This window comes from Rhineura floridana, chromosome 4 (assembly GCF_030035675.1).
Source record: "Rhineura floridana isolate rRhiFlo1 chromosome 4, rRhiFlo1.hap2, whole genome shotgun sequence".
NCBI classification, from domain to species: Eukaryota; Metazoa; Chordata; class Lepidosauria; order Squamata; family Rhineuridae; genus Rhineura; species Rhineura floridana.
Window position 1 is genome coordinate 196,006,261 of NC_084483.1, and position 24,190 is coordinate 196,030,450.

At 41.5% G+C, this 24,190-nt stretch overlaps 1 protein-coding gene across 6 annotated transcripts in view; it reads left to right on the forward strand.

Annotated features, from left to right (window-relative positions):
- Nucleotides 1-24,190, forward strand: part of EML6 (EMAP like 6) — a 227,115-nt gene that overhangs the window by 76,300 nt on the left and 126,625 nt on the right. For 5 of the 6 annotated variants that reach the window (XM_061625728.1, XM_061625730.1, XM_061625726.1 and 2 more), the window contains exons 6-8: nt 10,262-10,447; nt 12,829-12,964; nt 19,365-19,566. In XM_061625728.1, the coding sequence (XP_061481712.1) occupies nt 10,262-10,447; nt 12,829-12,964; nt 19,365-19,566 (524 nt within the window). Of the gene's footprint in view, nt 1-10,261; nt 10,448-12,828; nt 12,965-18,829; nt 18,910-19,364; nt 19,567-24,190 lie in introns of those variants that run through there. The other variant, XM_061625732.1, reaches the window with a different exon arrangement.

The window sequence follows — 24,190 nt, forward strand, 5'->3', positions numbered from 1 at the left end:
AGAGTATCGGTTGTGCATCATAGCAATCAGATTGCAATTACTTCTCCTTAATCAAGTGGGTATGAGAACCTGAGTAATATTTTCTGCCAAGAGTCTTGCACCTCTAACACGGCAGTCTCTTCAGAGCAGAGGTAAGGCCATGGCATAAAAACTGCTGTTTAATTGTGCTCTGCAAGAAGCTGAACACCTGTTTTTGTTTTTTGGCACCTTGAGTCTGTAAAATTGATGTCCTGATTAACCCAAGCATCATCATTCAAGCCAAATATAGCTAGAAACAAAGGCATGCTAGAATTTACTAATATAATTATCCAATCTGGTGGGGATACACCTAAATTGCTTTTGAAGCTCTCTGATGTACCTTGAAGAATTATCATTCATATTTTGTGAAGGAGAAATTTTAACAGTTGCAAACCTTTTTAAACAAAATATATTTTAGCAGTATCAGTATCCGCAGAACAGGCAATTTTAACTTAAATTTCTCATAGGGTTATCAGGAAGGCTTGAAGTAGAAATCAGAAAATCAAGCAAAACTGAAAGTGCATGGGTGAAATACTGAACTTGCAACAAAAGAGAAAACAAAACAAAGCATGCCTTAATACAGCAGTTCTTAGACTCCCTCCACCACCACCTGTCAGGGGTCTCAGCACACCACTTAATATACTTTTTTTTGGTTCTACAGATCAAAGCAATTACATAATACACATTTTAATAACATTTTTTTCCTTCAGTGCCTGCATCCTCATCAAAACCTGTGCTGTATTATGAAAATTGAAGGCTCTAGGCCAGGCTGCTGAGAAGGGCTCTGTCAACTGAGAAAACTGGTAGACTAGGGGGAAATTAGTAGATTGCACCAGCATTTTATTATGAAAATCACAGGCACTGAGGCAGGGTTTTTTGTTAACTTTGTCAATAATCCAGAAAAAAAATCAAGTGCAGGGCCAAGGACAGATATTGATTGTTTTGCACCCTTTCCATGGGGTACCTGAACCACAATGCGCACCCCTAGCAGTCAACAGACTAGAGTATGAAAACCTCTGCCTTAGTAAATAACGGCCTGGCGTGCCTGACTCGGCAAGCCAAACTAGTTACCAGGATTGCTCAAACTTGTGGGCTCCCAGAGAGGGCCTTGCAGCCTCTTTACTCCTCCCTAGCCCTTGGCTACAGCTCCTGGTTAGTGAGGTTGTGCATCACTCAGCACCATGTAGTTGCAAAAAGAACCTGGGAGGAGCAAAGTGGCCCGCATGTTTGCCCACGTAGTTTGGCTTATTGTGTCGTGTGAACGAGGCCAAAGAGAAGGATCCAGTGTAGATCAGTAACCTCAGATTTTTTTCTGCAGAGCATTATAAATACCATTGTAAATTTGCAATATGAGAGTGTTAACTCCTGTGCCAAGATAAAGCCTACTTGGAGCAGAATTAATCCTGTAGGATCTAATGGACCTCTGCAGTGCTTTGTAATAGATGTGTGTGTGTGTGCATGCGTACACACACACACAGAATCTACTGTGGGGAAGAGGAATACAAAAGCAGGAAAAATCCATTTGTCAGGTCTATTAGTGGTACAATCTCGGTAAATAGAAATTATGATACTGGCAAAATATTATTGTCTTTACACTTGAGATTAACAACTCTAGCATTTCAAAACTAACAAAATATTTAAAAGGCATCCTCCAAACTCACAAACAGATGAAATAATAACTTAAGAAGAGCCTGGTGGGTCAGGCCAGTGGCCCATCAAGTCCAGTATCCTGTTCTCACAGTGGCCAGCCAGATGCTCATGGGAAGCCCACAAGCAATTTCCAGCGCCTGGTATTCGGAAGCATACTGTCTTCTCCTGTGGAGTCAGCCATCATGGCTAGTAGCCACTGATAGCCTTTTCCTCCATGAATTTGTCTAATCTTTTAAATCCATCCAAGTTCATGGCCATCGCTGCCTCTCATGGGAGCAAATTCCATAGTTTAACTATGTGCTGTGTGAAAAAGTACTTTCTTTTATTTGTCCTGAATCTTCCAACATTCCTCTTCATTAGATTCCCGTGAGTTCTAGTGTTATGAGATGGGGGGGGGAAACTTCTCTCTATTCACTCTCTTCATGCCATGTATAATTTCATACACTTCTATCATGCAATCTCTTACCTTTTCTTTAGACTAAAAAGCCCCAAATGCTGCAACTTCCTTCATAGGGGAGTTGCTCCATCCCCTCGATCGTTTTGGTTGCCCTTTTCTGAACCAGAAATCAACACCTGTCCCTGATAAATAGGGAAGATTGGAATATATCAGATTGTTGTCTAAAGTTCTGCTCTGGCCAGCCTCTGGTTGCTTTTAATTTCTGTAGAAGTTTTCACTTTACTTGACTATTCTTGTCCCAACCATTGTTACAACAGATCTAGGTAGCAACGTGAATAACAAGTTGCCAGTGAATTTAATTCAGAGCAGTAGTTGGAAACTGGACTCTGTGCACTGACACTTGGTTCACTGTGCTCCCTCTTTTTTTAAAAAAAATATGGCTGAACAATGTACTTTTTATATTAGTAACATACTTGTAGGTGGGGAGCACGTCCACTTGGTATTATCTCTGTATCCTGATAAGCATTCTCTCAGGGTGTATTTATTTATTTATTTATTTATTTTATTGCACTTGTATACCGCCCCATAGCCGAAGCTCTCTGGGCCGTTTACAGCAACCAAAAACATTAAAACAAATATACAATTTAAAGCACATGTTTTAAAAACGATTTAAAACAATTTAAAAATTTAAAACAATTTAAAACACATGCTAAAATGCCTGGGAGAAGAGGAAAGTCTTGACCTGGCGCCGAAAAGATAACAGTGTTGGCGCCAGGAGCACTATGGATTTATTTAGGTTTTATATCAATTTTATGTCACATTTATTCATTAATATTATATTCCACCTTTATTTAGTGGAGCTTCTTCCCCAGTAGGCTCTTGTTCAGGCACTGACCAGACCCAAAACTACTTTGTTTTGGGAAAGTTACTGTGTCATCTGCCTTGAGGCCCTGACCTGGGAGCATGGTTTCCCAAATAATCTTGAGACTTGAAAATCAGAAAGAGTGCTAAGGATTCTCTGTTAGGGGTACCTGTGACGCCCTTCCCTGGCTCTCCCTGTCAGGTTCCTACCTGCTTGTGGCTACTACCTTTCACTAGGCACCACCAGGCACTCCACCAGTCCGGACTGTCCTTTTTTATGGTTTCTCTCTCCGCTCTAGCACAGATCTCACTAGATCCCTCTGCTAGACAGCACCACCAGTCACGTCCTATAACCAATATTCCCAGAGACTTTTCCTGAGCCTCTCTCTATCTGGTTACTTTTGTGACTCCATGCTTATGCTGTTCCCAACCCCTTTGTATTTGTGCTGTTGACCTACAGTTTAATGGGGTAAGTTTACCCCTGAAAGATCAGGTCCGCAGCCTCGGGGTGGTTCTTGATTCCAGGCTGTCCATGGAGGCTCAGATTTCGGCAGTGAGCCGGGCAGCTTGGTACAAATTACATCTCATACGGAGGCTGCAACCCTACCTCCCTATTCATCAGCTCCCACTGGTGGTACACGCCCTGGTCACCTCTCGATTAGACTACTGCAATGCGCTCTACGTGGGGTTACCCTTGAAAACAGTCCGGAAACTACAACTGGTGCAGAATGCGGCGGCTCGGTTGCTTACAAACAGCCGCCGCCGTGATCACATCACGCCAGTATTATTTCACCTACATTGGCTTCCAGTTGTTTTCCGGGCCCAATTCAAGGTGTTGGTCTTAACCTTTAAATCCCTATAAGGTCTTGGCCCAGTTTTCCTGAATGAGTGCCTCCAGTACCACAAATTAAGCCGCCCAACTAGATCAGCCACACAGGGCCTTCTCTCAGTCCCACCAACGAAAACAGCTAGGTTGGTAGGGACTAGAGAGAGGGCATTTTCAGTGGTGGCCCCCACTCTCTGGAACTCCCTCCCATTCGATCTTCGCCATGCCCCTTCCCTGGATACATTCCGCCGGGCCTTAAAAACTTGGCTCTTTGGACAGGCCTTTAGGATTTCTGGGGAGGGCTAACTTTTTTGGGATACTTATTATCTATTGATTGCCCTAACTGATCTCATGCTGCTGTGATTAATGACTTCATTGTATTTTATCTGCATTGTATTGTATTTTACTGAATTTTAGTTTGTACGTCGCCTAGAGTGGCTTCGGCCAGATAGGCGACACAAAAAATAAATTTTATTATTTATTATTATTTATATAGATAACTCATATAACTCTGGGTTGTGCTGGATACTTGTAATGTTATTATTCTTCTCTTCACCGCTGCCACCATTCATTACTGTTTCCCTTCAGCCTTGGTAATTACCTTGCCCTCCCTTCTGGTCTGTGAAAACCCCAGCCAAGGATCAGGCCTTCAGTAAACCAAAATAGTATTTATTAAATATCAGAAATAACAAGATTACTTTTATAATGTTACATAAGCATATGGTTTCATCTATTCCTGTGATACTTGTCTTATTATTAACTAGAACTCCCACTCCTTCTTTCTCCACACTCTCCTGACATCCACCACCAAACACCTTCTTCCTCTCACATCCACCAACTAACACCCACCACTAACATCCACCGACTAACATCCACCCAGATTCAACTGTCATTCTTCCATTTATACTCCCAGCCACTCAAACGCTCAGCCAATCATCCAGCATTCTGCTGCTCATCTACTCCCCCCTCCTCTTTCACTCCACTTACCATATATCTTCTATACAAACAGCACTTACCATATTTACATTAATACAGGAACATCACATTTCCCCCCCCCCAAAAAATAACGGCAAAGTATTATTCCTGCTCTAGGATTCATACGTCGCGTTAACAATAAAACCAAGTCTTTATGGGGAAAATGTCTTTTTTGTTCCTACTTCTGGGTCATGTCACTGCAGTCCCGGCCACCTGCCTTGAAAGTCCATTGGCCAATACATTGTCCTTGCCTTTTATGAACTTGAAGTCCACTTGATAGTCTTGTAGAGCCCAGGACCACCTCTGCAGCATAGTGTTATGGTTTTTCATAGTCTGTAACCATAACAAGGCCCGATGATCAGTCGTCACCGTAAATCTTCGTCCCCACACATATGGGCGCAACTTGCTCAGTCCCCACACAACCGCTAGGCACTCCTTTTGGACCGACGAATAATTCTTCTCCCTCGATGTCAGCTTGCGACTAAGATACGTCACTGGATGTCTGGTGCCTCCTCTCTCCTGCAGCAAGACGACTCCCAGCGCGAGGTCCGACGCATCCGTAGCCACGATGAATGGTTGCTCATAATCTGGTGCTATTAATATAGGTGCTTGGCACAAGGCTTGCTTCAGAAGATCAAAAGCCTTTTGACATTTATCCGTCCATACCACACGCTCAGCACACTTTTTCCTTTGTCAGCTCATGCAAGGGGGTTGCGATTTCCCCAAAATCTTTCACAAACTTTCGGTAAAACCCAGCCACACCTAAAAATGCCCTAACTTGTTTCTTGGTTATGGGGATAGGCCACGATTGTATTGCCTCAACTTTGTTCCATAAGAGGGTTATTTTCCCACTCCCCACCTTATGTCCTAAATAGGTTACTTCATTCAACCCAAACTGACATTTTGTAGCTTTTATAGTTAGTCCTGCTTTCCTTAATGCCTCTAATACTGCCGTCAGGTGTTGGACATGCTCAGGCACCGACTTGCTGAAAATGGCCACGTCATCTATATAGGCCACTGCAAAATCTGACATGCCTTGCAACACAGTATTAATTAGCCTCTGAAACGAACTTGGTGAGTTCCTTAGTCCCATGGGTAAAGTCACAAACTCATATAACCCATCTGGTGTACTGAAGGTAGTTTTGGCTCTGGATTGCTCGTCTAGTTCCATCTGCCAAAATCCTTTACAGAGATCTATCGTAGAGATAATGGTTGCTGCCCCCAATAACTCTAACATTGCGTCCACCCTAGGCATAGGATACACATCTGGGACAGTAATTTTATTGATTAAACGATAATCAATACAAAACCTTGTGGTTCCATCTTTTTTCAGAACCAGCACAATACTTGAGGCCCAGGGACTGATGGATTCCCTGATCACTCCTAGTTCCAGCATGTCTTCAACCTCCTTTTTAATTTCACTCAAAACTTTCCCATTCACACGGTACGGAACAGATCTGATTGGGGCATGATTTCCAGTATCAATGGAATGTCTGGCTATACTGGTTCAGCCAGCTTTATTGCTAAAGAGATCTCCATAATTTTTCAAAACTCTCAGAATCTCTTCCTTTACTTCTTCCTTCACCTCCTCCAACCATTCCAACTGATCTACCCCTCCTTTGTCTTTGCTTTCCTGTACCAAATCTGGTAGTTCAGGCCCACTTCCCTCAGGGAATAAGGTAACTTGCAACACCTTTGCATCCCTGGTATGATAAGGTTTCAACATATTTACATGAACCACTTTATGCTTTTTTACTTGGCCTGTGGTTATTACATACGTCACTGTGTCAAGCTTTTCCCTTATGGTATATGGTCCCTCCCAGTTGGCCTGTAATTTATTATGTTTCCTGGGTATGAATGCCATAACCATATCTCCCACATCATACACACGTTCCCTGGCTCATACCAGTAACTTTGCTTCTCCTGAGCTTGACTCAAATTCTTTTGCACAACTTCCATCATTTGTTTCACTGGTTCACATTCATTCTCTCTCTCAGCAGGCATCCACAGTCTATATAAAATCCCATTCTCACACACAATTTGATTCCTCAGTTTGTTAGTAAAGGGAATCTTTTGTGTCAGGGCTTGGTCCTTCATCTGCTTCAGACTTGTATCCCTATTCAGCTCTTCCCTGAACTGCTCTGCCTCTTCACTAGAGACCATTTGATACAAGTTGTCTCTTTCAGCAGGCCTTCCAGGGGTTGCTATGGCGACCTTAGGCTCGATAACAGGTTCTACCCTGTTTTCCTCAGCCTCTTTTAACATGGCTTCTGTTTCTTTGCCAAGTTGTCGTCTGGTCACCACATATATTTTTCCTTGTGCCCCCATTACATCTCTTCCCAGTGTCACTGGTTCTTGTTGTTGGGCATTAATACCTACTTTATATTTTTCCTCCCTACCTCTCCACTTTATTCTTATTAGGGCCATGGGTATGCTTTCTGGTTCACCCCTCACTCCTTGGATAGTCACCATTTCCTGAGGTAATATTTCCTCAGATTTTATTAAATCTGGCCTCAGTAACGTCTGAGCTGCACCAGTATCAAGCAATGCCCAATAATTTGCCCCTTGCACACTCACTTCTTCTCTTAGACTTGAATCAAAGTCTTTTACTTCTGTCCAGTTTATCTGGCAGAACTGAACCTTTTTCATTTCCAGCTCTTTCGGTTCTGTTTTCACTGCCCTTCCCTGAGCAGGATTACCAATGGGGTTAGCAACCTCACATTGAAAACGTAGGTACCCCGGTCTACCACATTTATAGCATAATTTCTCCTCCTTTTTAGGGTACACAGATCCACTCTGGTGTGTCCTGTGCCCTTCAGATTTTATTGGAGGACTCACTCGCTGTGGTACTACATCCTTTCTGCCACCATTATATGGTCTGGGTTTAAACTCTCTTGATGTTTTCCCCACCCAGCCAGTTCTATTGGAGGCAAAGTGATCCGCCATCTCTGCGGCCTCCTGCACCGATGTAGGGGGTCTTTGACAAGGAGCCTTATTTCTGGTGGTAACTGATGGAATAATTGATCCAGTATCATGAGGCTTTTCACCTCTTCCACTGACTGAGCTTTGGCACTACTCATCCACTTTCCAAATATATCCATCAACTTTGCTCCTAGTTCAACAAAAGACCTCCCTGCTTGGATCTGACAGTTTCGGAATAACTTTCTAAAATAGTCAGGTCCCAGTCTGAATCTTTTGTATACTGCCTCTTTAAACTCGGCATATGTGACGGGCTTGTCTGAGGGGAAATATTGGTATACCTCTGCCAATTCCCCTTTGATCAGGTTTGATAAATATTGCATATATTTATCCTCCGGTAGCCCCCACATTTGAGCTGCCTTTTCAAAGGTGCTGAGGTAAATTTGTGGATCTTGTCCCGGCTCAAACACTGCAAAATCTTTCGGTGTAACTTTTATTTTTGTTTCATTTCTGTCCTTTCTTGTTTCATCCGAATGAAACTTCTCTCTTTCAAACTTTAACTTTTCCACCTGTATTTCAGCATCCACTCTCATTCTCTCAAATTCCAACTCCCTCTGTTTTTCCTTCTCTGCACCTTCCATCCTCAATCTCTCAGTTTCCAACTCATGCTCCCATCTTAACTTCTCTCTCAAATACTCTATATAAGCGGGATTGCTTGAAAACCCTTCCGGGGTCTCTTCCCTGACAGGTTGCTTTTGCTGGACAGTTGTAAATGCTATTAGTGCTACCCTCAATTCATCTACCCCTTTACCCTCGTGAGGTAAATTGAATGTTATGCACTTCTCCACCAGCTCCTCTTTTCATCTTTATATATTCAGCCATAATGTTGGAGTTCACTCACTCTTTGCCACACACTCTTTGCCAGTCACTCTCACAAGTAATCTTTATTTGTTATTTCTTTTTGCCACACCACTTTTAGGGACTCTCTTTTGTTCGTATCCCACCGCTACAGCCACCACCTGTGATGCCCTTCCCTGGCTCTCCCTGTCAGGTTCCTACCTGCTTGTGGCTACTACCTTTCACTAGGCACCACCAGGGACTCCACCAGTCCGGACTGTCCTTTTTTATGGTTTCTCTCTCCACTCTAGCACAGATCTCACTAGATCCCTCTGCTAGGCAGCACCACCAGTCACGTCCTATAACCAATATTCCCAGAGACTTTGCCTGAGCCTCTCTCTATCTGGTTACTTTTGTGACTGCATGCTTATGCTGTTCCCAACCCCTTTGTATCTATATAGATAACTCATATAACTCTGGGTTGTGCTGGATACTTGTAATATTATTATTCTTCTCTTCACCGCTGCCACCATTCGTTACTGTTTCCCTTCAGTCTTGGTAATTACCTTGCCCTCCCTTCTGGTCTGTGAAAACCCCAGCCAAGGATCAGGCCTTCGGTAAACCAAAATAGTATTTATTAAATATCAGAAATAACAAGATTACTTTTATAATGGTACATAAGCATATGGTTTCATCTATTCCTGTGATACTTGTCTTATTATTAACTAGAACTCCAATTCCCTCTTTCTCCACACTCTCCTAACGTCCACTACCAAACACCTTCTTCCTCTCACATCCACCAACTAACACCCACCACTAACACCCACCACTAACATCCACCGACTAACATCCACTGACTAACATCCACCCAGATTCAACTGTCATTCTTCCATTTATACTCCCAGCCATTCAAACGCTCAGCCAATCATCCAGCATTCTGCTGCTCATCTACTCCCCCTCCTCTTTCACTCCACTTACCATATATCTTCTATGCAAACAGCACTTACCATATTTACATTAATACAGGAACATCACAGTACCTACTACCACTTCATCCATTGCAGACCTACATTCATCAGGATTCATTGGGGCAAAGCAACAGCTATTAAATCTGATGTGGCTTTATATTTTATTCAGATGTGGAATGGGTTGTTCCCTCCCCCAATGGAAATCCATTCTAGAAGTTGACAGAAATCATGCAAAGGTCACCAGATGCAGACGTGCCCTTACCATTTAACTAGAGTAGAAACAGGTGTGATATGATAGGGATTGTGAAGCAATTGAGCTGTGAAATAATGGACTGATTATCTTACAACTTTCTCTTCAGCTCCCCATGGATTTTTTTTGAAAAAATGTCATTACTTACTAGTATTCCTTTCACAATTATTTAGATCTGTTTTTTATTTTGGCCATGTGATTTTATGTTTCTCCTATGTATCCGGTTGTTAATGAGTTCTTTTTCTATGTATTTTAATGTGTTTATTAATTTAAAGCATTTTAAAAATCCCACTCTTCAGGTGAAAAGGTTATCGGAGTGGCATAGAGATCAATGAATGCTTGATCAATGAACATAAGCCACCCTGAAAATTGGTTGAAGGATGAGATATAAACATCCAAAATAAACATATGGCATAATATATTAATGCATGGTGTAAAGTAAGTGGAAGCAACTGGGTCCTCTCGCAAGGTTTTCAAATGTGGAGCTGTGTTCTTCCTTCCAGATGGCCTGAGATCATAAATGTTGCAGACAGACACTCTCTTTGTAATTTTTGTTGTAGTTCTGGACGCTGTGTGGAAATGCCTTGACAGCCAAAAGAGGAATATTCGGTAAAACAGGAGACTTGCAAACTATCCTCTGCCTGTCCTGTTCAAAAGATGATGTTACATACTCTGGTGCTTTAAATGGAGATATCTATGTCTGGAAAGGGCTCACCTTAGTCCGCACGATTCAAGGAGCTCATGGTGTAAGTTACTTTCTCAGTGATGCTTTATGAAAATAATGAAGCATCTTCCCTAAATTCATTCTATTATGCCACTGAGGTCATTCCAGAGGTCTTACGGAGTTAGGTTTATTCAAATATTCTCAGTAGATTTTATATTCTGAATTAAGGCTATGCTGAAATCTTAATTTTTCACTGCTTTTTTGCATGGGGATAGGGTGGGAAGAAATTTCTCTGTAATTTTCAGGAGGGGGTTGCCACTTATTTTACAGGGACTTTCCAGGAAATGCAGCTAGTGGAACTTTATGGAGAGTGCCTCATGCCACTACAGCCAAAGTGACATGATGCTACATGACATGGTGCCATTCCCAAAGCATTCCAAGAATTATGACTGGTAGGAAGCTATGGAGAGAACTTTGCATTGCTGTAAGCTGTGCAAGGCTTTTTATAAAAAAAAATTAAAAGGCAGGAGAAACACACATACACCCGCCCCAGAAGTTAAATTTTTGGCATAGCTCTAACTCTGACCCATATTAATTAACTACATGTTGCCCTGATGCTGAAGCTGCTCTTTGTGGATATGACACCGATGTTGCCTGCTCTCAGTATCTTCTTGACAGGCATAAAAAGGTTCTGGCTAGAGAAGTTAATTTTCAGATTTTGATAAACCAAAATTGTTTAAGATAATTTTTCAATTAAAATGTCTAAAATTTTAGCCTTTCATAGCTAAAATGGCAAAATGTCCTGTGGCACCTTAAAGCCTAACAAGGGAATTTAGTTAAAATTGGGGGTTGGGGCTGGGGTGGGACTTGTGAATTTAATTAAGCCCCCACGTTTTCTTTGCTAATTGGAACAGCTGCTCAGATAACATGAACATGTATGTAGATCTCAGTGCACATGCAAATACAGATGCATTGTACACGTAATTTGTACTCTGGCAATACATGAAGCAATATGTGACTCCATAAGCTGGCTTTCTGGGAAGGTTGCCTACTAGTTCTGCAGTTGCACTCTTTAAAATTATAGGTAAAGGCATAACTAACGATGAATTTCTGCACAGGCTGTGCCTTGGGCAATCCCCATTCATTTCAATGAGAATTGCTTAGGAGAGGGTCCTCTTCTGACATCTGCTGTAAGAAATGTTCAACATAGAATAACATGATTAAAGTATCTACAATGAATATTCATTGTGTCTGCTGAAGGGCGAGCCTACCTTCTCCTTCAGTTCTGATCAAACTTCCATGATGGCTAAAATGAATTCACAAAGCTTTGCCTTGGTTACCTTTGTCCTTATGAGAGTATATTTTGCTTGCTTGATAGCTTTGTTGGTTATTTTAGGTAGCCATTTATTTTAAGTGGTCCATCACTTCCTTGATAATCCTTGTGAGGCTACCAAGGCTGTCCATTGAGTTTGTTCAACATGTATAAGTCATTTGTACAACATGTTTGCCTAAGATTTCTTTGTGTGCGTGTAGGACAAACATTAATATAGAAATATGAATGCAACATAGATATATGCTCATCAGGGAGCCTGGATTTATTGCAGGGCCTTTTGAATATACAGCACACTACAGGGGCAAACTTAGAAAACAAACCAGCAGATTCCACTCTCTTAAGTACTCTCAAAGGGTGGAATGTAGTCTAGCGGTAGCTAATATGCTGGTAATTTTTCTGGCTGCTTGAAGTCCTTTGGTGGACTGTGTTTAGTTTTATGAACCACACATTTATTTATTTAAACATTTATATGACAGATGGCCCTCAAAGCAGGTAGTTGTACACCTTGATGCAATGTGTGAAGCAGTTCTTAGTTAGTGAACTGACTATCATGGGTAGCCAATGAAGTATGCTTCAGGACATCAGTTGCCGGAAACCATGGGAGGGGAGAGTGCTCTTGTGTTTAGGTCCTGCTTGTGGGCTTCCCACAGGCATCTGGTTGGCCACTGTGAGAACAGGATGCTGGACTAGATGGGCCATTGTCCTGATCCAGCAGGCTCTTCTTATGGTGCTCTCCACATGTTATTGGATTATAACTACCATCACCCCAACCATTGGCCATGCTGTTTGGAGCAGATGTGGATTGGAGTCCAACATCATCTGAGAGCACCATGTTGGCTAGTCCTGGATGGGATTGTAACAAAAACAACATTTGTTAACAAAAAGATGTGTGGAGATTGTGTTCACTAGTTGATTTCACACAATAAATATCATCATATTCAAGCTTTTCTCCCACACTGACAGAAAGGTTCTGTCTCTGATGCCTGATACATGATGCAATCATCAGGTTATATAAAAATTGAGTGTTTCATATAAAAAGAATGCTGATGTATTCAACCCTTTGCAAGTAGGTTTGTGCTTTAAAATGCCTTATGTTGAAAATTCAGATCGAATATGTTGTTAATTCACAGGCTGGAATTTTTAGCATGTATGCATGCGAGGAAGGTTTTGCCACTGGTGGAAGAGATGGCTGTATTCGACTGTGGGACACTTTTTTTAAGCCAATAACTAAAATTGATCTCAGGGAAACTGAACAAGGATATAAAGGTAATAAAATATACTTTTTCTTAACGAGTTTTGTATTTAAATAATTTATTTTCACTATATTTTAATACAGTGCAAAATATGGATGCTTTTACTCTTTTTGAAGTTTAAAGTTCTTCCTTTCAGAGTCTGAATTTAATCCTTATTGCTGTCATTCTGAAGGTAGAAACACACTGTTTTCCTGGGTCCAGTGTTCCTCCAAAGTCAAACCACACCCCTTTTTACTGTAAAACCTGATGGGAGCAGCTCAGGTGTTTTGTTTTTTTAAATTCAGCTTCAAACAGATTTCACAACTATCGGGAGATGAAGCTGTTGCCCTTCCATGTGTGGCCAGTGGAAATGCTTTCCTGTGGGCTGCTAGTGTACTCACAGCCTGAGGAGGCAATAGAAAACATGTAAGAGTTAGCATGTATGATTTTGCCCTATGTTTCCCCAGTTGTAGCTTACAGTATTAAATGTTTTTCAACTTCCCCAAGTGAAGCAAAACCATGAATACAATAATACAGCAACTAGTATGTAGGGACAAAAAACTATTACAATAGTTGTATAGAAATAAAAGAGGACAACAAAAAGGTAGAACAAGAGCCCTATTCCAAAAGATTAGAGAAATTAAAGGGAAATTTAAACCAAGGGTAGGGATGTTAAATAATCAACAGGGGAACACACTGACTGACCAAGACGAAATAAAAGGAAGATGGAACCAATACACTGAAGAACTCTATAAAAGGATGACAGATTCATTCATGGAGGAACCATATGATGAACCAGAAATTTTAGAATGTGAGGTGAAAGCTGCTCTTAAAATACTTGGAAGAAACAAATCACCAGGAACAGATGGCATACCAATAGAGCTACTACAAGCTACTACAAGTGAGATAGATGGAGGGAGGGAGGGACGGTGGGTGGGTTGGATGGGTGTTCTGCCCAACATAGGAAACAGACCTTTAGTGTAGTGGCGCCTACCCTTTGGAATCCCCTCCCCTTCAATATTAGACAGGTGCAGACTCTGTTATCTTTTCAGTGCCTACTGAAGACCTTCCTCTTTCAACAAGCCTTTTAATTAGAGACCTTATCCCAGTCTGCATCTGTGTTGGAAATGTTTTTAGTATTTTTTTAAAAAAATATGTTTTAAAGATTTATTTTTAAGATGCTTTTAAAGATATTTTGTTTTAAAGATGTTTGAGGTGTTTTTTGTATTCCACTCTGGTCTCCTTGTGGGAGGAGTAGCAGGTTATAAATTTAATTTATTGCTTAATTAATTTTTAATTAAGTTGGGGGGGAAGAAATCCCAGAGCGAAGCACCCATGCAAATTTGTGGAATATCCTTTTGATTGTTTTGGAGTAATTCCATGTCTTGTGTCAGGAGAGTGATAGTTTCCACAATGTATGGAAAGACAAATATTTTTCTTCAGAATGATAAGCAGCATTTGGTTGCCATCATTTATTTATAAATGCCATTTATCCCTAATGTGCTATTTGTAAAGTCATTTCAGTTATCCTCCCATAGGGGGTCTAACATGCATTTCAATCTTGAAGGAAGTTAAATCTTTTAGCTTCAGGAAGAAATCTCTCATTGGGGGTTCATTAAATTAATGACATTTATTAGCCATTGACTTTGTGTAGAGAACATTTGGAATGAGGCACACAAGTTCAAAGGAAACTGCAGCATCAGTGTAGAGTTATAAACCAGCAATACTAACTGGCTAATTAGGCTAATTAGGACAGAATGCCATTGGCAGAGGATAGTGCAGATATAGTTTGGCTCTATTTTGTATCCATAAAGAAGATACAAGTCATATGCCCAGCTTTAGTTGGAATATCTGCATACATACCTGTGCACATGTACTCCGGTGATATTATTGGTACATCCCATTTTTCTGTTGCATGAATCACATGATTCATATGTAAAAATGTAAATGTACTGCCTTCAAGTCAATTCCGACTTATGGCTTTTCATGAGGGTTTTCATTAGGCTGAGAGGCAGTGACTGGCCCAAGGTCACCCAGTGAGCTTCATGGCTATGTGGGAATTCAAACCCTGGTATCCCAGGTTGTAGTCCAACAACCACTACACCACACTGGCTCTCGATTCATAAGTATGCACATGAATTATTAGCAAAGATAACTGAAGGGGATCTCCATGTTTAAAGGCGATATTCAACTGAAAACCAGCTGCTGGGAGCAAGCACTTTAGGAATGGTTTATTTTAAAACATTTGTATTTATTTATTTATTTTCACTTTGCTTTTAAAAGATTTACTGTATATTCACCATTTGAAAATCCTCCCCCCCCCCTCCTTTGGCGGCTTTAGAAGATTAAAAAAAAAAAAGTGCAATTTTACAACATTCTGCTTAAGAAATGTTCAGTGTAGCTTATAGGAACAGCAACAAGAAGAAGGCATAATAAAATTTACAGCCAACAGAGAGAAATATCACACCAGAACCAATTAAAAGAAAATGAAATGGAGTGGGATAAAACCGAGGATCTCGTACAAATGTCTCCTGGCAGTAGTGTAGTGGCAAATTCAGAAGTACAGGGTCCCTTCATGATAGTCACAGCCATGCCATCTCACAGCTAAGCCCCTTCTAAAATTATAGAACCTTCTAGTATTATAATCTGGCCAGGTTTGAATATTGTTTTCTGCTTCTCTATCCTTGTTAATGCCTTCTGCCACGACAACAGATGTCCCTAGGAGCTAATCAGCATGAAAGGGGTGTGTGTTAGCTACTAAGAAGAGTCTTCTCAGTGGCTGACTCACCTCCTTTCACTCTGATTGGTTCCAATCAGCAGGAAAGGACAAAGAAGCATGTTCAAAGACACTTTTCAGTGGCCGGCATGCTCCCCTTTTATGCTGATTGGGTCATAGGATTTTGGAGACATAGAGACCTTGTTGGAACCTGACTCCTCAAAAAAGTAAGGGGACTAAGACCCCCCAAGTCCTTAAACGACTACACCCCTACCTTCCTGAACACAATGGTTTTAGTACAGTGGAAGGGGAAGGACCAGAGCTCAGTAGCAGATCATCTTCTTTGCAGGTTCAATCCCCGGCATCCCTGTCTGAAATCCTAGAGAGCCACTGCCCGTCGGTGTAGGCAGTACAGTAGACAAGCAAGATGGACCAGTGGTCTGACTCAGTATAACATCGCTTCTTATGTTTCTGTGACATTCAGGCTGTAATCCTATGCACCCTTATGTCCACTATAGAAATTGTTTCAGAGTGAACATACATAGGGCTGCATTGTCTGTGCACAAGTGTGCTTTGTTTTTAGGAGATGGGGCATAGCTCAGTGGTAGAGCATCTGCATTTTATGCAAAAGGTCCTGGATTCAATTCCCAGTACCACCAAGGAGGGATGGAAAAGACTTCAGGCCAGAAACTTGACTTCTGGCCAGAAACTCTAGAGAGGCTCAGAGTAGACAATGCTAAGCTAGGATAACTAATGGCCTGACTCATTATAGGGCAGCTTCCTGTTACTCAAGCCAGAAGGGAGGGGGGTCAAATAGACTGTTTGGGGATAGAGTTCCAGACCTTGGGTGCAATGGCCAAGAAGGCCCCTGACTCGTACATCTAATACCCAAAGGCAAGATGAAGCAGATCAGAGCATCAGCTGACAACTGAAGAGAGTCAGTGGTTTTATATGGGTGAAGGCGGTGACAAAGTTCCATGTCATTTAGGGCTTTAGAGCTTAATTACAGACCTATGAATTGAACCTAGAAGCAAATTGGAAGCCAATGCAACTGATGCAGTATCATTGTTATGCGCTTCCTTCGGTGGTCTCCAGTTAAAACTCTTGCCACCACATTTTGCACCAGTTGAAGCTTCTGGCTACTCTTCAAAGTCAGCCCCATAAAGTCTAACTTGGAATTCATCAATGAATTGGAATTGTCATAAATGACAATGGCAAGGCAATACCTAACTACAAAAGGTGCATCTGTCTGTCTGTGCGGCCTGGGCTTCTGAGAAGAGAATAGGATCCAGTAGCAGTTCTAAGTTATAAGTCTGTACCTTTAGAGAGTGAAACTGCACATAATTCTAGATTAACAAAAGAGGCCTGTAGCCTTCATGCCCTGCTTGAGCAAAAGGATCTTGCCTTGAAGACCAGTTTGTGGGATTACTGGAGGCATCTGGTTGGCCATTCTGAGAAATAGCATGCTGGGCTAGGTAGATCCTCGGGCTGAACTAGCAGAGTTTATGTTCATATGTGAAGGATTTATCAGAGTCTGAACCAGGAATTAAGAACATAAGAAAAGCCAGGCCAATGGCCCATCTAGTCCAGCATCCTGTTCTCACAGTGGCCAGCCAGTTGCCCATGGGAAACCTGCAAGCAGAACCTGGATGCAAAGAGCACTCTCCCATGCTGTGGTTTCCAGCAACTGGTATTTGAAGGCAGAGCATAACCATCATGGCTAGTAGCCACTGATAGTCTTTTCCTCCATAGGTTTGTCTAATCTTTTAAATCCATCCAAGTTAGTAGCCATCACTGCCTTTTGTGGGAGCAAATTCCATAGTTTAACCATGAGCTGTGTAAAAAGTACTTTCTTTTGTCCATCCTGAATCTTCCAATACTCAGCTTCATTGGATGACCATGAGTTCTAGTGTTATCAGAGCAGGAGAAAAACCTTTCCCTATCCACTTTCTCCATGCCATGCATAATTTTATGTCACCTCTGTTGGAAGGTATTTTACTTTACAACTTAGCACCGGATGTCCTGAATCCGCCATCTCAGCTAAACAGGCAGGTCACATACTCAGGGAATGACCGGAGGTTTGTTAGGTCTGCTGAGCTGTTCTAAGATGGAAGATAGCCAAAAAAAATGTGAAAAACCATAGAATTGCCTTATATGGTATTCTTGTGTAGGTTGTTTACTTGGGGGTATAAATACAAGCAAACAAACGGCAGTCAGTTGTAGACCACACCCATACTGCTTGTGCTGCTAGTGTGAGTGCTTTTAAATAAAATTCTTTTGTTACTTTTTCTTCTAAACTGTTGTCTGGCTTCTTCACTGACCAGAGCAAGGCACGAGCTCAATTTTCTCACAACACCTCCTGTCACATCACCTCTTACTCTCCTTTTCTCTAAACTAAAAAGCCCCAAATGCAAATTAATATTGGATCATGTAGTAACATATTCTCCATGAAACTTAAAAACCTATGGTTTTGATGAAATGCTGAGATTAAAATAAGTTTTATTTTCCTATTTTGGGAAGCATGGCACATCTGTTTATTGTACAGTAGAAGAGAGTTTTATCTGATGAAACAGATTGCAAGCCTGCCAGCAGCGAAAATTAACTGTTCTGTAGTGCTCACCCATATGTACTTTGTGCTGGTAACAAAGCGAGAGAGAAAAATCTGCTTCATATCAGGTAAAGACCCCTCACTTCCAGCTTTGAAAAGGGAAATGAAGTATGCCTTTGCATAAATTAACCTTTGGCTACCGTTCAAGTTGAAGTATGAAAAGAGTTGTATTTTGTGAAAAGGTGTAGGCAATTGAATCAGGAAATCAGCACCATGTGTTATCTAAATGAGGCCTGTACATTTTGTGACCCACCAAGCCAATTCTATATTGATGTTTTGTGGCTTCTGGGTCATTATCAGCCCCTTGCCCCTGTTTTTGCAGACCCTGACAAGGAGACTTAACAAGCCCCTGGTAGGCTGCCTTTCATCTCTGATAAACAGCAGTGGGCAAGCCTTGGCGACTATGGGAACTTTAGGCCTTTAGGGAAGGGCCATAGCTTAGTGGTAGAGGACATGCTTTGCGTTCAGGAGGCTTCAGGTTCAATCCGTGGCATCCACAGCTAAAAGCATTAGGTAACCAGGGGATGGGAAAGACTTTGGAGAGCTGTTACTAGTCTGAGGAGACAGTACTGATGGCAAAATAACCTGACAGGCATTAGGAAGCATTCTGTGTTCCTCAGCATTTCCCACTGTATTCATTAAGGCTTGCTTCCAGGTAAGTGAACCTTTGAGCCATTGCTTTGCAAGTGGAAATGCACTTTGCGTTCAGGCTCTAGCAATGTAAATGTTTAATTGAAATCTTCATGTGTTCTTGTTAGTTGTATTTTTGCTGAATACCAACTGAAGAACTGGAGATTTGCTAAGGGCATAATCTAGCCAAGACTGAGCACATTTAAAGCACATTCAACACACATATGAATCACATGTCCTTCCCCCCAAAATCCTGGGAACTGTGTTTTCTCTCTCTCTCTGCAAATTCCTAGCCCCCTTAAAAACTATGTGTTTAAAATGTGTGTTGGATATGCTTTAACTATATTGCTTTCAGTGGGAGATAATTATGCTCGTGCTTAACTCTCTCCCCCTGAAAACAATGCAGCTCAAATGCTTGATTTTCTTTATAAATAGAATGATAATTGCTTATTGTTCTGAGGCTCTTGTGTTCTTTGTCAGGTTTGTCCATCCGAAGCGTGTGCTGGAAAGCAGATCGACTTTTAGCAGGGACACAGGACAGTGAAGTATTTGAGGTGATTGTGAGAGAAAGAGATAAGCCAATGCTAATAATGCAAGGTCACTGTGAAGGAGAGCTCTGGGCTCTGGCGGTGCATCCCAAGAAACCATTAGTTGTTACTGGCAGTGACGATCGATCTGTGCGGTAAGTAGGGGTGGGCAAGAATTTCGATTCAGTTTGCATTTCAAGATGAATCTATCAAATCTGCACTTTCTGAAACAATATGAGAACTGAAACGTAGCCATCCTTTGAAATGAGCACTTATTCAAATTTTGTGGTGCAGTTCGCCAACCAAACAATGTTTACAAAAATGCATATGTTAGGAGAAAATGTACATAAAAATGAATATATGAGTGAAAATAACGTAAAAAATTATTAGATGATGAGAAATAGCTTGCAAAAATGTGTACATTAGTCAAAAGAGCTTACAAAAATGTGTATATTAGGAGAAATTTGCATTAAAATGCTGGAGAATTTTCATGAGTTTTTTAAAAAAATGGCAAATTGCTGCAGAAATGGGGAGAACTGAATTTAAGATTGGAAAAATGAGAAACTGAGAGAACCGATTGACAGATCTTTCCATCCCTAGCGGTAAAGCAAGAGCAGGGCCAGTGCCAGGCATGACTGGGCCCTTGGGCACCAGCCTACCCCAGGCCCAGCGCACCCACCTGCACCTACCTCTCCTGCTGCAGTAAATGCTGGCTGTGCTGCATGTACATCCCTGCCATCAACCAAGATGGCGGCTGAGGGTTCCCTAAGGGGCTGATGCCTCTGCCGCCATCTTGGTTGATGGCAGGCATGTGCACAGCATGGCCAGTATTCACCCCAAAGGGAGAGATAGGTGGGGTGTGCAGTTGGGCATTGTAGGCCTGCACGGTTGTAGGGGGAGTGTCTAGGAGTTCCCTCTCTGCTCTCTGTGGCAGGGTCAGGAGCCGACGCTGCCACGGATCATGGAATGGGAGCACTACCCACTCACCCTAAGGAGGGGCCCCTAAAGGGATCAAGGGGCCTTCGGCCAGGGCTGAAACTAACCGCCCTCTGGTGCTAGCTCTGGCCAAGAGTAGAAGAAGACTGCTTATGAACTTTCACCATGACAATTTTGGGCAGCTCTTTTTAAAATGGGGGGGGCTTTTTCAGCTCAAGAGCCTCATTTTCTTGTGGGCAACTTTCTGGGGGAGGGGAATTCTAGTGGTGGGTGGGGCCAGAGGCAGAAAGTGGTTGGAACAATGATGTTACCTTTGTGCAGTACCCTGTATTACAGCCCTGCAAAAGACACACGCACACGCACACACTCACACACACTCTTCATCCTCCATCCATACAAGCAAGAGGCATTATCACAGTTCAAGGACACATACCAGCCAAGCAAAAGGACCAGAGGAGAGTGCAGGTCAGGGGCGATTAGGGCTGTTCCTGGGAAAAGTCCTGAGGGAGACCTAGAAGGCCACATTTTGTCCTTGACCTGAGGTTCCCTACCCTCACTTTAGAAGAACTTATCATGGCTTTAGCAATCAAGCCAAATCCTTTAGCAATAAAGGATTAATTGCAACAAGAAATTCTTCAGAACATTTGACTAAATCTATTGATTTGTTTATATAAATTATACTAGTATTTATACTGACCTTTCTCAGTCAGTAACAGGCATTCAGAGCAACACATTGTTGTTATTTCTTAAGCTAAAGGAAAACAGCCCTGCCGAGTATAAAACTCTGTCTACAGTATGGCCTGGTTTGGATGTCATGGTAAGACAAACTATGGTTTGCTGTTGATGCACACTGATTAGATCATGCCTACGTCTATTTTTCCTTCTTCCAAGCCAGGTGAAAACAAACCAGAGTGTTGGTTTAGCGATGGCTTTGTCTTGTGGTTTGTTTGGAGAGACACAAACCACAAGCGGATGTTCATATGTAACACTATCAAAAAGGAAGAGAAAAAATCCCAAAATGCTGTGAGAAAATTTATTTCTTAAACAAGCCCGATGCTTTTCAGCCTCTACTGTATTGGGCCTTCATCAGGGGCTACAAGAAGAACACACCACATTTAATTATATGAAAATAATCATAAATGTCAACAAAGAATACAGGATTAAAATACAATTGTTTCATGCAAAAAATGTGTTGGTTAATGCTTACATGAAATTAAAACTGTCTGTAGAGATCTCTAGTAGCAAAAACGCTTAAGTCTTTCGTTATGACTAAAAAACTGTAGACATCCAGGTATATATATTGCAAAATATACAAATACAGATGTTCCTGTTTTCCCGTTAAGGAGTCACACATGACACCAACACACTCACTCATTCACAGTAATCCATAATTTCAATCACTGTGATGTCTAAACTGTGCCTATAAATAATAGACACATCTGGAACAGAAAGGATTAATGGAGGAAGGAAAGACAGTATAATAATTAGCAGCCCAGTTCCATAAACAAACTTATGCCGCCATATAGTGTAATTCACTACATGTCTGCTCAGGAGTAAGCCCTGTTGAGTTCAGTGGTGTTTGCTCTTGGATAATTGTGTATAGAATTGCAGCATACCTATGTATCTGTTGAACAGTGAGAGGGTGCCATTTAGGGAGGGCAGCCCCTCCTCCCTTATTGCATTTTTCTGTTTGAATTTGTAGGCAGCAAAAATTCTGTCACAATGTCTGAGACAGCTTAGGAACATAGGAAGTTGCCTTATATCTGGTTGGACCATTGCCATCCAGCTCAGTACTGTCTTCACTGACTGGCAGTGGCTCAGACTAGGGACATTTCTGTCTGAAGATGCCAGAGATTGAACCTGGGACCTTATGCAGACAAAGTAGAACTATTATTATTATTATTATTATTATACAAACGGATCTTTTTAATAAAAGGAAAGGGAAATGTACTGCCTTCAAGTCAATCCTGACTTACGGCGACCCTCTGAATAGGGTTTTCATGGTAAGCAATATTCAGAGGGGGGTTACCATTGCCTTCCTCTGAGGCTGAGAGGCAGTGATTGGCCCAAGGTCACCCAGTGAGCTTCATGGTTGTGTGGGGATTTGAACCCTGGTCTCCCAGGTCGTAGTCCAACACTCTAACCACTACGCCACACTGGCTTTCTCCCACTGGCTGTGAAAATGATTTTAGTTCTATTTAATTTTCCTCACATGAAGATTCAATTCTACGTTAATTGCACTGAAACACCAGTAAAGCTTCCAAGATCTGAACTCTTTCCTTTCTTTGCTGATGAGGTTGTTGCTAAGTAACCCTGTTTTGGGATGCAGGAGTCAGTATAAGTTTCCAATAAGTAAATACTGTGGCCAGGTGTCTGATAGAATACACTGGAGTAGTTCCAAGAAAGCAGGTTTCTTTGGACTGGTTAAGATTTGCAAAAGTCATGGTTTTAGGCAAGTGAATAGCAGACTTCCTAACTTTCTGGGAAGTACATTTCTTGGCAGCAGTTGGGTTCAACCAAACTCAGCTTTTGGCAACTTTCTGCTTACACAAGATTATGCAAATTTATTTGACCCTACCCTCTGCATTCTACAGTTGCATGCTTCAAAACAAGTGGTTAATATTTGTATGAACATTCAGATGTCTGTTCATTACTAAACCATCAAAGAGCTCAGTTTCACAGACTCTATTATTTCACACATGTAGTTATTTGTTAGGAGTGCCTAGGTTTCTGGCCAGGCCAATTCATACTGGTTCTGAATACTGATTATTAACTATTGCTATAAATAATTAAACAAATGTATATGTTCGATATGCATGCCAAAAAACACAAACCCTGTTCTTAAAAAACAGAAATGGTTGCTTGATATGTTGTAACACTTGCAGGTTGCTGGAATACCAGAGACGAAATGCAGACCCAAGGTTTGCTTACAAGGAGATAAAGTTTATTGAGTAACTTACAGCACACATAGATGCCCTCAATAAAAGTGGATCAGAGACACAGCCCTGCAGAAGCTGGTGTCAGTCTGAACACCTATGCTGGGCACAAGAGACACTTTTATAGCATACATGTTTACCAGCACAATGATGAGGTTACATAAATGATTGATTATTGCAAAGCATCAAGTCATAGCATCTCAGCATATTATTCGATTGATCTTTGGGTTAACCAGGTACTTCAGGATGAGAATTAATTGCTAGAAAAAGCTACCTCATGGCACTAATTGATGCTACTGATAACCAAGGCATCTTGGCAGCCAAACCCCTCTCTTGGCAGGCTATCCCATTGCCTCACTTGTTAATATTACTGATAAGACACCTGTGCTGCTAACAAGGTTTACATTGACTGTTCTCTGACCCATCCTCTCGCCAAGAACACTCACAAACTGAATACCTAAGAAATGCTGAGGCCCTGAAGGGGATACAAACCTTCAGGCTAAAAGCAGTTATACACTTCACACCGGCTATACATTATATTTGCCTATAGATTGGCTACATATGCGTTGATAACATTCATGGAGAGCAAAGATGGCCTCCCATTCCCTGCTTCCTTTTGCAACATCCTACCACTTTCTGTCCCAAGATCCCCATGCACAAGCAACTTGGGAATAGGGATGAGGGAGAAAATTTATTCAGCTCACATTTAAAGCTGAATTTATCAAATTCACACTTTCAAAATAATAGGAGAACCAAAACACACCCATCCTTCAAAATTCGCACTTACCATAATTTTGCAATGCAGTTCTCCAACCAAGCAATGCTTAAGAAAGGCATATATTAGGGGCAGAGCTGCATAAAAATGAATATATTAGTGAAAATAAAATACAAAAATGTATGAAATCCT